The following is a 16,743-nucleotide window of genomic DNA, read 5'->3' as shown; positions in this document are numbered from 1 at the left end:
TACTGGCTATTTAGAGATAAGATACCTAAATTTTGTCAAATGCAATGGAATAAATCATAGTATTCTTCCCTAAAGGGAAGCAGTCTACAGTCCCAATTTCTCTGCCTCTGGATATTCCTCACCAAAGGATATTTCTCACATTTTTAGATTATTTAGAAACTCTCACTTTTCCTTTATATCATGTGAAGGGAAAACTTTGTATCTTTTACTTTGTAGAATGAAATAAAGAGCATTTCTGTGATGAGGTTCATGTTCAATATTCACAGTTCAGTGTCTTAGCATCTGATAGAAAGCAGGGCAGGAGGGTAGATGTACCAAGCAAGGTCACAGAGGTGGAGAAGTGTGGACATGTTCCACGCTATCCTGAGCTTTCAGGGACCCTTTCTGCTTGGGAGTCCAGACAAGAGGGTTATTTTAATCTTTGACTCTTCGTCCTGTCCTACGTTGTCGACAGCCAGTCATCATTGTGGTCCTCACGATATTGTGTCAGAGTTTTAAACTGAGAGGGAAAGAGCACTTCTACATCTCCAGTCTCTCCACATCTCTACCCATTGTCCGTGCGAAGTGAAATGTCTGTGGTCACCAGCTCTGAACACTCACCTCCTTTCGCTCTGGTTCTCGGAAACTCATGTGTAATTAGCTTTCCCCTCCTTCACCCAGTTCTTTTCATATCCTACATTTCTGTGAAACCTCAGACTTCCTCAAATGCACTTGTATTTTCCTTCTTGAGATTCCTGAGGTATGTACAACCTGTACTATTGTGGGGAAATGGATGGAACTAAGGTCTATTGCATCAAAAGGGGAAAAAGACAGAGTATTATTGAAAAGACCAAGATTTAAACAGAAGGACTGGAGGCCCAACCCAAGTAGCAGTGAAGTCTTTTTGGACAGCGAGGGAGTAACCCCACAGAGATGATGGTAGGTTGAAGAGAAAGTTGTCAGACGTGAAAGTCTTTCATATTGCTGCAACTGCTCTGAGTCCCAGAGAACCGAAGAGGGACTGTTAAAAGGAGAGACCTCTCCACCTGCCTGGTCAGCTCCTCTCAACAGTTTGAGCTCCAAGGAGAGAGATGAGAAGAGAAGGAAACTCCAGAGAGCAAGAAGGGAAAGCCATTTCCGTTTGTCACTAGTGTGATACAGCAAAGTAGGCCAGGAGTAGAAATGATGCCTTAACCACTCAAAGACGAGCAAATAAACAACATCACATAATGTATCAGCTCTCCCTGTTTCCTTTGATTTTTGCCAAGGTTACATATATATCTCTAACCCCTGGGCAGAATAATTAACCAATTCATACTTTCTTCAGAAAGCAACGTTTTAGGGTTACATAATGAATTAGAAGCCAAAGACCTACTTTCTGGTCTAGCGTCTAGGCTTAGATTTGAGCAAGTAACTTAATTTGATTGAGCTTTAATTTTTCTCATCTATAACATGGAAATATCTACCCACTGAAAGACATAGTATGTAAAGACACTAAAAAATCATTCATGCAAACACCCTGTAGTACTTACACTGCATGGTGGCAGGTGCTGGTCTAGTTACTCAACTGCATCCACAAACAAAACAGATAAAAACCCCTGCCCAAGGAGGACTCAGTGCCAGGACAGTTGTTTTGGTTATGTTTCAGCTTTTCATTCTGCTCAGTTACCTGTACCTTTCTTGTTCCCCTGCCTTGCTTCCCTCTTTTCCTTTCCTTCCTTCCTTCCGTCCTTTCTCCCTTCCCTCCTCTCTTCTTTCATTTTTCCTTTCTTCCTTTCCTCCCTCCTTCCTTCCTTCCTTTCTTCCTTCCTTCCTTTCTTCCTCCTTCCTCCTTCCTTTCTTTTTGTCTTTCATCATGAAACAAGTGTTTGCTGACTAGCTTACACTCTAGCGTGTTTACAAATGGATCACACCAGTACTCAATTATTGGGGCTGGTATGGGATGGAAACAAGGAAGCTGGATTCCAGATGCATGGTGCTGCAGACTGGCTTTGTGACTATATTAAAACCAAAAACAAAACAGCTTGGCCTCAAGTGCCCTCTGTAAAGGAGAGGGTTGGGTTACAGATCACTGGGGCTCCTTTCAGATTTAAAATGTGGGGTTCTGTTTACTCCCACGGGGTCTGCCCTCTTGCTGGTAGCTGCAACAGCACCTCGGAGGAATTTAGCTATTCTTGGAATCTGTCCCGCAAATTCCCACAAAGCAGATGAAGACAAACATCACCGTGTTACACTCTGGAGCACAGTCACATGCCATTTTCTATCACTTCTTCTTATTTCCATTATTTCCCTACTAGATTATACATTCCTCAAGGCAGAAATCAATCAGTACATTATAGACACTATTGTTCCAACCCACTTAGGAAGCTGGATTTACATTTCAACCTTCTGAAATTACCTAAATTTTCCTTATTTTTGTAGGTCAAATTCTGTCCCCATTTCCTTATATGTTTTACTAATTAATTGATCAGTTAATTTAATTACTTTTCTTTAAATTATCATGAAAATATAAATTTTAGTCTACCCCTCATCAAAATATCAGTCTATTCCTAATTAATAAAGTTTCATTATACTTATATAAAAAGAAAGGGACATGTTTGTGAGTATTAAAGCTTAATAGTAAGGGCATGTCGGGCCTCAATCCTACAATATCAGAGACGATGGCAAATACAAAAAGCTAAAGAGACCAGGTCTAGTAACATAAGGTTGCAATTCAGTTACAGGGGTTAGCGGAAGCAGCATCAGAGTGTGGTCGGTTCAAACGGCCCCTCTGGAACCCAGAGTCTGCCACTCACTTTTAGGAGATGCTAGGCAAGGTTTTTCTGTGCCTCACTTTGCTGACAAGTGGAGACAATCATCACCGATGAGCTAACGCTGGCGAAGTGGTGAGAACAGTACCAACACAGGGAAGATACTTTGTCATTTTTGTTGACTGCTTCAGTGGGAATGGAAGACAGAGGAAGTTAGAGCTACTGGTGCATTGCGTAGGGAAGCAGGAAATTGGGGTGCATTTACAGGAAGGGGTAGCGTCAGGCAGTCAAGGACAGGGGTCGGTGTGTACTTGGCTTCCCAAGATAAGCAAAGCCTGTGCCTACTTAAAAGTGGGTGGAAAGGGGCCAGTGGACAGGAAGACAGGAAGAGAGGGCAGCTGTGGGAGCAGGATGATATGCAACCTGGACACAGGAGACTCTAAGTGACAGAAGAGAGTTCTATGAGTTCTGTCTGTTCTTAAAAAAATCCTCAAGCCAGTCTTTACAATTTGTTATGAATCAGGCCTGGGAATGCTGGAGGCTATAGCTGACTGCTACAGCCCTCCGTTGTCCAGGCCGTGGACAGGGACAAATTAGATGTGGGTGAGCAGAGGGAGCTGAGCCCGCTAATGAAGGACATGCTGGGAAGGAGCAGAGCCCATGCGCTTACCACAGCGAACACGGCTCGGCACACAGAGCCTGCATCTCTGCAAGCACAGACAGCAGGCACCCTGGGCCAAGCCTCTGATAGTCACGGGGTGCACAGAGGAGCAAGGAGCAAAAGTGGGCTGTGTTCAGGTGTCCATGAGTGACCACTCACACGTCAGTTCTTTTACCACAACCGTCTCAGGAAAATAATTCGGTCCAAGAGTCAAATTCAAATTGAAGGCTCAATGTGGCTTAGTAAATAATACTGCTTCAACTGAAACCCTCGGGCTGTCATATCCAGAGAGAGGAGCTGCCTCGCTCTCGAGTTTGCGATCATGTGTATGTGGCATCTTGGGAAAGATGCAGCATACTTATGAGGTAATCTGAAGCAAGAGCAAGAAGGGCTGCTGATTCTACAGACTCAGGAAAGGCCTCACTATGCTGTGAGTAAAAGGCAGTGTATTAAAGGGGATAAATACGAAATGGAATTAAAAGCAAAATAGTATTTTGGTTCTCATGACTGTTAAGATTTGCTGAGGCCTTGGTCTCATGATCTTAGCCATCAAGCAAGAGTCAATCATTTGCCTAGAATTCTATTTTATTCAATGCTTATTGGGCTCTGACTATGAATTAGACTAAGACATGCAGACTAACCAGTACAATCTGATGAGATAACTACACCGCAAATAACATAAAAATCTGTGGCATATGGTAAGTTTAAAATCAATATTTCTACCTTTCCTTCTTCTCACCCAAAGTAATTCTCCTTTAAAATATTGCTTTTGCACATAGATGTCTTTGTCATAGATAGCTTTGTCTTAAAAATCTAAAGGGATTTTAGGAGTTGGTAGTGTGAAGGAGCTTATTTTCAGCAAGGCAACCTTCCCAGAGTTCCCTAATCCATGCATGAGGCAGGTTCCTCTCCTGCCAGCTAAATGCATCTTGCCAAGTAGTGTTCCCCACACCGCTGGTCCCATATGCTAGCTCTTTGTGTCACACTAACTACTCACCCAGGGACCTTCAGAGGCTCACCACTGGCCACAGCTGGAAGAGCCAAGGTGCTTTGTCTCCCTGAAGCCACCATGACTGATGGGTGTGGAGTAGAAAACCAGCCATCTGCAGATGGTCAACCTTTGAAGTGTTGTTCACCCTCAGAGTTCCCTGAAGGATCAGGTTGAGACATGGGAAATTTTGTCTCTTCCTGCTCCATCTTTCTCTTCATCCTACTTTCTGACTTTATTATTGCTTTCTCCCAAGAAAAAGCACTTAATAATCAACTCACATATAAATCCTTGGCTCAAAGTCTGATTCTGGGAATACTTAATGAAAGATAGCACTTACTTATTATTCATTCACTCATGCAAAAATTTCAGTCTTGGTGCCTTCTTCTCAGTTCAGAGAAGAAGAGTGATTCATTCTCATTCGTTTTCTCTCTCTCTCTCTCTCTCTCTCTCTCTCTCTCTCTCTCTCTCTGTCTCTGACATACACAGTACACATTTTGGAGCTAAGGGAAAATTTTAAAGTATGACCATACCGCCATAGCTATTGAAGTAACTTATACCTAGTAGGTTCTCGTGAGTGGTAAAATAGTTTTTCAGTCCTAGGTCTTATGATCTTAGCCACTGAGAAGGAGACAGTCATTTCCCTAGAATTTTATTCAGCTCAAGGCTTATTGGGCTCTGATTATGAACCAGAGTATGAGAAACTGTCAAAAATACTAATGAGTACAATATGATGAGGCAAGTAGACCTTGAATAACATAAAATGCTGACAGAAGAAATGGCATATTTCCAAAAAAATTGAAAGGCTTGATCTTGCAGGATAAGATTTCATTCTGGAGAGAGGTGGAGAGAAGCATTTTAGAAAGAGGGAATAGCGCACTCCACTCATGCCACAATTGCAATTGCAATTAGGTGTCAGAAAGCGTAAGTAGGTTTAGGATTCCAGTAGATTTGCATGCAGATTACAGGCAGACCTAGAGGGTAGGTTGGAGCCGCTCAGTGGTGAACCTTAGGTACTTCAGGACTTTATTCTGTTGCAATAGGAAACTTTCAAAGATATTTAGGATTTGCCCAGGTTTGTCTTAGAGATAATACGAAGGATATATTTGGAGAAAAATGGGGCTCAGAAACAATAGTTGGCTACTAGATTAAACCAAACTTAATTTCTAATGTACAACTATTTTCAAAGTAGAATTTACTTTTTAAAGCAGTTCACAGCAGAATTTGAGAAGGTGCACAAATTTCTAATATACCCCCTCCCCCATGTGGATATTCATTTGTGACACTGATGACCCTAACTGACAGGTCACCTCCCAGGGTCCACAGTTTATATCAAGTTCCACTCTTGCTGCGGCATTTGTGTCATAGGTCTGGACAATGTACAGTGCCACATATCTACCATGATAGCACGTATGGAGGAATTGTACTGTGTAGAGTCCAGAAGATTTCTACTACTCAACTATTTCTGACCTATCAAAAACAATTTCCTATGGTTTGAACTGATCCACTTGTCAAATACCAGGGCGATGATCTGAAGTGTAATTCTTGATGCAAAAAAGACAAGTCATTTTACAAGCCTTTGGAGAACGCATCCCTAAAACAGAAACACCCTCTTGTTTAACACAGCCAAGAACTGGAAGGCTAGCCTAAGAGTGATCCTGCACACCTGCAATCTCAGGTACTCGGGAAACTGAGGCAAGAGGACTGCAAGTTCCACACAGGGCCACACAATTTAAGAGTCAAATTCCCCAAAAGAAAATAGTACTATACAGTGGGGGGCCAGTCCTAGTTAATGGGATGTTCTCTGAGGAAGTGATTTTTCAGGTTGAGACTTGTCCAATGAGCTGGCCAGGTGGGAAGGAATGGAAGAAAGCTGCAGGGAGACAGACTGCAAGTGCAAAGACCCTGGGGTAGAAAGGAGGATAACACTGCTCATAATGTTCACAGATGACCACTGTGGCCTAAGCACACAAGGGAAAAGGTTGGAAATGAAGCTAGAGGTTTAGCCAGAGGCCAGATCCAGTAAGTCCTTCGAGGTCAAGTTAAGAGTTCTGGTCTTTATCCTAAGAGCAATAGGAAGTCCTGCAAACCAGTAAGTTAGCAGTGGTAACATTTGATTTGCCTGCACCAAACCATTTGAAGGCACTGAGCTCTTGTTTGATCTTTGCCTAGTCTGAGAGTAGCTGCTGCAGAGATGGAGAAGTTACACCAACCATGGCTCGATGCCTGCACATAGGGGGGTGAAGGGGTGCGGTGATCCTGGGGGGCCATGCCTCACACACTCTGTTTCCCGGGCCATAGGACTATTGTGTGCAGGTTCGCATGTGCGTTTTGATTTCCTTTGAAAATGCTCCAGGAAGTGTCAGCTGACAAAAGAAGTCCTCTTCCGTAATTCTGCGCCCCGAAACCTGTCTGTTCACAGATCAGGTTCCACACAAACAGCTCCACATCCAGCTCCACCTCCTTGCCCACCCGCGTTCCTCAGCCTTGGTGTGGAGCGACCCTTTGGACAGGTGAGACTCGAAGCTGCTGCGGCTACTGCGTGGCTCTCCGTGGCTCGCTTCTGATCCGGGCTCCTGCCGCGCAGGTGGAATCGCTCGGGGAGTTAACATGCGCCGTAAGCACACACCCTGACGGATGAATCCTGGATTGCGTAGAGGAGCTATTCTTGCTTTAAAACTCTACTCAAAGCTCTTCCGACTAAGACTTTTCTGAGACTGGCTCCAGTCTGGTCTTGTGACAAATCAATTCTCCTGCCATGAGAAAGCCTGTATGTTACAGATTTTTTGTAAGAACAGTCACAGGGCTTTTTTAAGGCTAAGTTACTGTTTTAATGACACATCAGAATCCAGTGTGTTCACCATATGGCTAGCACATTCGTGGCTGCCCTTTGGATTCAACTGATTTTGTATAAAAGGTGTGCTTCAGCGGACAAACACTCTAGAGAACAGAACATCATGCCATATGCGATGCGTGATTGAATATATTGAATTTCAAGCATTAATTTCCTCCCGCAAACACCTCTTCAGTATTTCTGTTAGGAACACAGGGCTATAGTGTTAATTGAATACAAAGTCTGTTGGGTATTATTGAATTGTGTGGCCTATTTTTTTTTAAGAGAGGATGTGAGCAAAATGTTCTAATAATTGCTTTTCAAAGATAGCTCACTTGACTAGTTGAAAAGTTGACCTTTCCTTGTGAATGCAGTCTGAGCTTGCTCACTCGGTCCCTTTCCCGGAGTATCTTCAGGAATAGCACCTCTCTCTCAGGAAAAGTTGTGTTTGGGACTATGGGCACGCAGCCAGCCCAATTTCCTTGGCCTTTGGTATCCTCATGGTTGAGATAACTTGGAGATCCCTACTTGTTTTTCAGGGAAAGAACTGAATGTGATTTTCAGTGGAAACACAGCGTGCAGCTAGGCCGACAGGTTAGGAATAAGCTGGATGATTCAGAAAATAGCTTGAACACCACGAGACCCATAAAGTTCCACTCAGGTGACCTTTATGACCTCCATCCCTGCCCTAATAGCCACCAGCCATAGATACATACACCTTGCCATTGTTCTGCTGCCCACAGAGGCCCCTGGGAAAAAATGAAGTAATAATAAGAAGGGATATTTTTTCCCATCCCTACTTTTGGTAGGTTCACTCTAATGTTATTTTTATTTTAAAAAGAAAATCTTATTGTGTTTTCCCACATCATAAAAAAAAAAATCCATGCTCTCTGTAGAAACTGGAAAATGAAAAAATTAGAAAGATTACTTATTAAACTTTAGTTCCTTGAATCAGGAAAAACCTATTATTTTCTTTTTTCTCTGCACTTTCTTCATTTTGTTTTATACACAGATGATATTACAGTGCATTATTGAATATTATTTTTATATCATTTAATATAAAAATAAGAAGTTTTTAGACCATTTCCAAATTCTTTGTAAAGTTATTTTAACATTTACATGAGTCTATTAAAAGTGTATACTGTAGTTTAATATAACTGTGATCTGTGGTCACATTTGATGCATGACAAATGGTACTATGCCATTACCTATGAACTGAGATGCATAGGAATTTTTTATATTTGTAATTTTTTACTATAAGAATCTTTAAAGGGCTGGGGATTTAGCTCAGTGGTTTCGATGCCTGCTATGCAAGCTCAAGGACCCAAGTTCGATCCCCGGTACCAAAAAAAAAAAAAAAGAAGAAGTGTTTAAAGAACAGATAATATGAGATGCATATAGTCAAACAGCTTTCAAATTACAGCGATGTATTATCAGCAATGTATGAAAGTTTCTGTTCTGCTTTACTCTTAGCAGTATTGTATATGATTAAAAAATAAACACAATACTTTATTGGATTCATTAATAGGACAAAAAATGTATTTCATGGCTATTTCACTTTGTATTCATTTCTTTTTAGGTTCTAGTTATATACTTATTGGGGCTTGTTTTATGATAAGATTATTTGTCCTTTTGATGTACCTATAATTGCTTTATTTATAATACATGAAATTATTTCAATCAAGATGGTTTTGCATCAAGGGATACATATTTGTTACTTATATCTGACTCCCATACCATAAAATTAGAAAAAAAAAAACCACACCTCTATTTGTGCTTACTGAGTCTTTCTCTCTCTATTCTAGCAGATAATGAAAGAGTGGAGCTGGACTTTCTGTGCAGTAACTGCCTCCCTGAGTTTGTGTATTTCTTCCCACCTCAGAAGGAGAATTTTATGTTTTCATTTGGATCATATCTTTATTTTTATCTCATTTTTTGTTTTAATGTTTTTCTTGGTGGTAGTGCATACTGGGACCAGTTTTATCATTATAATCCATGCCTTTGAATGTTAAACTGACTTCTTTGAAGGACTCTGGATGAGTTTTTAAGAAGCAGGGCAGTTTTCCACAGGGCAAAGTGACCAAGAGAGGCTCCTAGCCAGGGTCTTTTCTCCAACCTGAATTTGAACAGATGTGGGCATCTTTACATTTAATAGTTTGACTTTACAATATAAGCATGAAAAATCAGGATGAGTCTTTGACAATAAAATGTAAACACACTGAGAGCAAGAATTCACTTGGTAGGACACACACTTAATAAGAGAGAAAAGCACTTAATGAGACAGTGAAGGCAGGAGGGTATTGTGACAAAGCATGTTTATGCCAAGTGTATGATTAATGCTGTAGAGATGTTGTGTCCCTCTGAGTAAGTTTGGGAACAAAAGTTCCTAAGTTTAATTGTTGGTTATGGGTCATTTAGTAAGTCAGAAATCCGCTTTATTGTTACTTCTCTGCCTTTAAAGAAAAAACAAGGCCAGCTAAGGGCACCCTTGAAGACTCATTAACAGTTATGAGGCTGCCTGATTAACTGTTCAGTTAGAGGAATAAAAATGTCCAGACACAGCCCTCTATTTCTTCATTCTTTGTCTTATTCTTGAATCATGATCAATTCAAGATTCTTTACATCTTCTTTCCTAAGGCCACACACAAAAGGCTAAATTAATAAGTGACAGTTATTTTGTATGAAATTTTACTATCTTATGAAATAAAAGAATTTTTTTTCTGGTACTAGGAATCGAACTCGGGACCTTGCGCTTGTGATGCAGGAGGCAGAACCACTGAGCTAAATCTCCAGCCCAGAAGTAAAAGAATTTTGTCTGTATTGAAATAAAAAATTCTGCAAACTTTAAAAAAATTCTTGAGTCATCTTAGAGCTTTCAGCTGATATATTCTTTCCTGCTTTTAAATTTGGCCAACCTTCTTTCTTCTTGGCTTTTTCCCATTTCTTCCTTGCTCCGCTCTCCAATTCACTTAACTCAGAACACACATGCTGTATCCCCTCTCTGGACACTGTGCTAAGGGCCATGTTGTCACCTACATGGACATCTTAGAAGAGATAAAAACGTGAAACCAGTGGTTTCATCACAGGGGCCTATTCTGTGACTCCATTGTGATGTCTATCAACCAGATTAAACCAGTAGTTAAGTATTCTTCTTAAAAAGCTAGACTGCTTATGAATTAGCTGGAAACCACAATTATTTTCTTTCATACTTATATTTGAAATGATTGTTAACACAATGTTGGTGCTATATACAACCCTCTTTTTCAGCTTTAAATTCAATGAATTTTACTAGATCCACAGTATTTGCCACCATTATATAGTGTCCATACCCCCTTGTGTTAACTTTGCATCACTGTGACAAAATCACTGAAAAAAAAATAACTTAAAAGAAAAAATGTTTATTTTGGCTCATGGTTTTAGAAGTCTCAGTCCATGGTCATTTGGCCCTTTGCTTTGATAAGGCAGAACATAAGGCAGGGAATGCATTTTGGAGCAAAGCTGCTCACCACATGGCATTGGGAAGCATAGAGAAAAAGAGGAAGAGGCCAGAGTCCCATTGTCCTTTTCAAAGATATGCCCCCAATTACCTAACTTCCTCTTCAAAGACACACCCCCAGTGACCTAACTTCCTCTTCAAAGACACACCCCCAATGACCTATTTTCCTTTTCAAGGACAGCCCCCCAGTTACCTAACTTCTTTCCATTAGGCTGTGTCTCCTAAAGGCTCCACCTTTTCCCAATGATGCCATAAGCTGAAAACCAAGCCTTAGCACATGGCCTTTGGGGACATTCAGGATCCCAACCTTAACACTCTGACCTGTTCATCATTCATCCATTTGGTTATCTAGCATGGTCTACTTATTATTTCATTTTTTTTTACAAAAGATCCAGTTTGCAGAGGGCTTGCCTGATGTTACACAGCTAATACAAGTAACAATTCAAATTCAAGTTCAAGTTTTTTGCTTCCAAATGTACTTTTCCTCCCACAGTACAGTAGTATAAGAAACTTGCAACAATAATATTCTGTTTATAAGACAATGCAGTGTAACAGTGGATTTTGGGATCAAATTTGTATTTAAATCTGGCTATGCCACTTGTAAGCTATAGGACCTTGGGAAAGTTAATTAATCTCATCAAGCCTCAATCAGCTAATCTATAAACAGAAGATAATAACACTTACCTGTTCGGTTATTATGATAAGGTACAGAAAATGCATGTAGCACAATATTCAGTGTTTAATTCCTTTCCACACTTATCTCCAACTAATTTGAGTTCTTAATTTCAGCTATAAACTGGCTCCCTCATGTATGGGTTTAAATATTATGGACAGAATCAAATTTAAACCCTTGTGTGTTATTCTTATGATAAAACTTCACAGCTGTTTTTGTCAATGCAAAACTCTTTGAACTTCCACATGTTCAAATCTTGCTTTGACTTTGTCCTTGAATAATTTAAGTATCTTTTCAATCACCATTCCTCTATCTCCAACTCTGAAGTTATGTAATACTCACTTTGACTATTAGTATATTGCATTATTCTTTTTTTACTGCATTATTCTTTATTTTCATTGTGCATGTCTTCTCCCTTGACAAAACTAATTCATGGTGAGCAGGATGTTTTACTTATGTTTCTTTGCAGATCTCTTAGCCCTAGAGTAGTGTTTGACACCTAGAAGGATATTATTTACTTAGTAAATTATCAGCAAAAGATACATTCATAAACAAGATGTCTTAGTTACTTTCTTGGCTGGTGGGACAAAATACCTGAAACTCACACCTTAAGGAAGGAGAGGTTTACTTTAGCTCACAGTTTATAGAGTTTTCAGTCCATAGTCAGCTTGCCCCAAGACAGGGGAGCATGGCCGAGAGGCCTGGAAGAGGAGAAACAGCCCATGACATGGTCTACAGGGAGCAGAGAAAGATAAAGGGAGGAGGAGGGAGACAGACCCTTCTAGGCCCGAGTGACCACCTCCTCCAACCAGGCCTCACCTCCCAACAGCATATTTAACTATAAACCCCTCAGTGGACTCATCCACTGATAAGTATCACCTCACCAGGATCCAATCACCTATGAGCCCATAAGGCTTTGGGGGGCATCTAGATATAAACCATATCACAAGGTTAGCAGTTTAAAATATAAATGAATATAACAGAAGGCCCTTTGTTTCCATGTGTCAATCAACTTGGGAAACTTTATGTTAAACATCCCTGATTTTTTTTTTTGGTACCGGGCATAGAATTCAGGTCCTTGCCAACATCCCTGATTTTAAAATGTCTACAACCCAGTAGAATAAATCACATTCTGTTTAATGTAATAATATTTATTAAAACTCTTTTTATGAAAGTAATAAGGTAACAGGAACACTTTGAAAGATGATGACTATTTGACAAAGATATTTCTGATAAAACACAATGATCTTTTCTAGATAGTCTGAAGTCTGATATAAAGAAAACACATGTTAGCTTAAAATATTTCTGAGACTTCTTTTAAAGTCAGCATTAGATTTTAGAGCAGTTTTAGTTTTACAGCAAAACTGAGTGAAAATTACTAAGGAAACTTGCATTTAGACTTCACAAAAATGTATCTATGAGATAAAGAGATCACCTACAATCCTATATTCTGTTACATATACTTTCAAATATTCTGGGTCCTGATTCAGCAACACAATTCTTGATTTCTAACAAGTGCCTTCATCTTCATTTTCATTATTGTCTTTAGTAAACACAGGTTCTCAGTATTATGTAATGAGGTTTGCATGATGATAAAACTAATTCTCAAAACAAAACAAGTTCCTTAGGAACTCTGCCAGAAAACATTACATATGGGCTAATGATGATTGATCTACAGTTTTACTGTAATTATAGAAACTACTGGAAACTTCTATGGAATATGTAATAATATGCTTTATAAGTGGCCTGTGTGGACATGAGTCCATACATATTTGTATATATACATACATGTTAGATAATATAATATTAGTATTAATATACAAGGACAGATAAAAACACAGTGTGCATTTAAAAACTTTATTACTGGAAAAGACACATTGCCACTAATACCTATCAAGATACTCTCCTTAACTGTGAAAACACTTTTCCCATCATTCTTGCCACTTTCTGCAGCAGTTCTAGAAGTCATCTTTTGCGATTGTCTTTGTGAGATGCAATTAAAAAAAAATATAGGAATGCTGCTGCTGAGTGCCATCCAATGGAGAAAGGAAGCTCTTGAAAACATTCTGACGTGCCCTCTTCCACCTTATTCACCAGATCTGACATCCTGTGACTCCTGGCTCTTCCTCAAAGTCAAAGTGACTGTGAAGGTTAAATGTTTTGAATCAATTCAGAATGTCAAGGCAGCCACAACAGCACAACTAAAAACACACATGAAAGAGGACTTCCAGAACTGCTTCAGAAAGTGGCAAGAAAAATCAGATAGATGTGTTCCAACGAAGAGGGAAGATTGTGAGGACTAATGCCAATGTGCCTTTTTCTATAATGAATTTTTTAAAAATTTAAACAGTCATTGTCTTTGTGATCACACTTGTATATTATAGTGCCTGTAATTTTAGACCTATGACTTTTGCACTGGACTAAATGAACTCCCACCTGTGCCAATCGCCATTCTCTTGGATCACCAGTGGTACCATTCAGCACCAGTACAACCCAGTGTGAGAGAAATAGACAAAAGGCCCAACTGTGCTGCTTCCGAAAGAGGTGGAGGCAGAGTAATGGGAAAGGCAGGCCAAGCCACGCTGAGAGCTTGGAACCAGGGCTAGGCAAAAGAACAGGCAATATTAGATTTAGAAAATTGGACTTCCACCACAATTTATATTCATCCAAACTCCCCAAGGAGGAGGGAAGAAAGAAGTAGTGTGCATGCTTGCTCTCTCTCTCTCTCTCTCTCTCTCTCTCTGTAATTATTTACTGTGATATATGGAATACATGAAAATTCACAGAGTTGAATTGGTCTGCCTTTTCATTATCTATGAGAAAATTTTTAAATTAAGCAATTAAGCCCAGCACCCAGAAGGAAGCTCCCCCGCTGCCATCCCAGGCTCCTAGGGCCAAGAAGGTGAGCTGCTCCCAGCACCCAGAAGGAAGCTCCCCGCCTCCATCCCAAGCTCCTAGGGCACAGAAGGTGAGCCATGTGGGCTCCAGAAGCACCCCCCACACACCCCGTGGAAATGAGAAGACACATAAACAAGCCTCAAAAACAGACTTCCAGATCACCTACAGCAACCCCAAAGGGAAACGAGATGGAACAGTCTGATACTCAACCACCTGGACTCTCTGAACTGGCAATAAAAGAGGATCTGGGAAAAATGAAATCAGAAATAATTAGTCAGATAACAGCAAAGATTTTGCTCATGGTGCAAGACATGATTAATAAATCTAGAGAGGACGCAGATAAAAAAATAGAGGATCTGAGGAACTTGATGGAATCCCAACATAGGAAACAAATGGAATCCATAAAACAGATACAAACAGATTTCCAAGAGATTAAAAACTCCTTGGAAAGTCTGTGCAGCAGAATGAACCAATGTGAGGATAGAATTTCACATATAGAAGATAAGATTGCAATTAGTGAGGAGGAAAAGAAAAATTGCTTTAAAATTGTAAGGGAACATGAGAAATCAATCCAGCAGCTGCTAGACGATGCAAAAGAGAATAACATAAGACTGATTGGAGTCAATGAAGAAAGAGGAGAGAGTACAGATGACATAAAAAAACTCTTCACAGAAGTGATGGCAGAAAACTTCCCAAGGAGGGGAAAAGAACTTGACATATAGATAAGTGAGGCATATAGGACTCCAGCTAGTCTTAATCAAAAAAATCTACACATAGGCATATAATAGTTAGGATTCCAGAAATCCAACACAAGAATAAAATTCTACAAGCAGTGAGAGAAAAGAAACAAATCACATACAAAGGAAAGACCATCAGAATCACAGCAGACTTCTCAATGCAAACCCTCGAGGCAAGAAGAGCTTAGAGTGATGTATTTCAAGCTCTAAAGGAAAACAGCCTCCAACCCAGATTGATGGACCCTGCAAAACTACCTTTCAAAATTGATGGAGAAATAAGATGCTTTCATGATAAAGAGCACCTCAGGAACTTCATGAATACCAAACTGGCACTCCAAAAACATTTTAGACAATACCCTAGGAAAAGACAATGAGGATCACAACCCCAGGAAACCCAGCAGAATGAATCCATTGGGCGTGACAAATTAAATGCTAAGGGGGAGAATCCAACAAAAAGAAAAAGTCATGACAAGGCTTTTAAAACTTTTGACTTCATCTCCCTAATGAGTGTATAATTCAATCTTGTTATTGTACTGGTTAGTATTTTTCTGATTCTAGAATTGCACACCATTCCTTGTGCTATACTGGCTATTTATCATCTTCTTATATCCACATTTTAATTGAGTTGTCTATTAATGAACTCTAAGAATTCTTTACATATTCTGCTCATAGGTTATATGCATTGTAAATATGGTGTGTTTAAGGACTACTTTTCATTTTAATGATGTCATTTAAACTTCTAAATTTTGATGGAATCTCATTTAACAATTATTTTCTTTTCTACATCATGTTTTTTGTATCCTGGGTAGTTCTTGCCCACCCTGAACTCATAAATATTTTCCCTTATAATTTCTTCTTAAAGTTTTATACTTTTAGGCTTTCTTATTTAGGTTCATAGATCCCTCCAAGTTATTTTCATGTATGGAAAAAAAGGGCTGAGGTTAATTTTTTATATGCGGATACCAGATGTTCTAGTGCCATTTGCTGAAGACACTATCTCTTCCTCGGCTCTTGAATCGAGTTTATATTCTATAAAATGCTAATGTTAAATAATCTTTCAAAACTCAGTGGACCATATATGTGTGGTTCTATTTCTAGAGTCTCTGTTTTATTCCAATGATCTATATGTCTTTCCTTACACCAACACTGCCTTGATTACTGTAGCTTTAGAAGAAGTCTTAAAATTGGGTGCTAAACGTCTTCCAACACTGTTTTTGTTTTTGTTTTTGGCTTTTCTGGGTCCTTTGTACTCCTACATAACTTTAAAATTTCAATATCCAGTTCTTCATTTATACCAAGTATACACAGACCTGAATTTTTAAATATGCCTTGTGTTTTCTAATCCTGCTAAATTCAAGTACAAGTTCTAGGGGCTCCTAGAGATTTCTTAGTATTTTCTCTGTAGATGATCATTTCATCTACATATAAAGATTTTGCTTCTGCCGTGCCAATCCTATCCTAGTTATGTCATTTCATTGCCAGACTATTTTGGTTTAGACCTATGTTTCAAAGTCTAATGGACAGAAGAAGAGTAGGCATATATGCCCTTGTTCCCCACTTTAGGGAGAAAGCATTGTATCGTCTCCATTCATAGAAGGAGTTTTTGTTGGAAGTATGGAGTACATATCTTTGATCTGTTGAGAAGGTTCTGTTCTACTCCTAGTCTCCTGATAGCTTTTACCATGACCAGCTGTAGAATTTAGTCCAATACTCTTTCTCCAACTAGTG

The 16,743-nt window shown here is 39.6% G+C and overlaps 1 protein-coding gene across 5 annotated transcripts in view; it reads left to right on the top strand.

The window, feature by feature from the left end:
- The window catches only part of Ptger3 (prostaglandin E receptor 3), a 169,923-nt gene that overhangs the window by 59,842 nt on the left and 93,338 nt on the right, over positions 1-16,743 (top strand). The window contains exon 3 of one of the 5 annotated variants that reach the window (XM_087212904.1): positions 9,942-10,064. The exons of the other annotated variants lie outside the window; for them this stretch is intronic. Coding sequence (XP_087069030.1) covers positions 9,942-10,040 — 99 coding nt within the window. The 3' untranslated portion in view covers positions 10,041-10,064. Of the gene's footprint in view, positions 1-9,941; positions 10,065-16,743 lie in introns of those variants that run through there. 5 annotated transcript variants of the gene reach the window in all.

Source organism: Heterocephalus glaber, unplaced genomic scaffold (assembly GCF_053883595.1).
Source record: "Heterocephalus glaber isolate CG9 unplaced genomic scaffold, H.glaber_assembly_v1.0 deba00001442, whole genome shotgun sequence".
Taxonomy (NCBI): domain Eukaryota; kingdom Metazoa; phylum Chordata; class Mammalia; order Rodentia; family Bathyergidae; genus Heterocephalus; species Heterocephalus glaber.
This window is presented reverse-complemented; position numbering and strand designations above follow the sequence as displayed.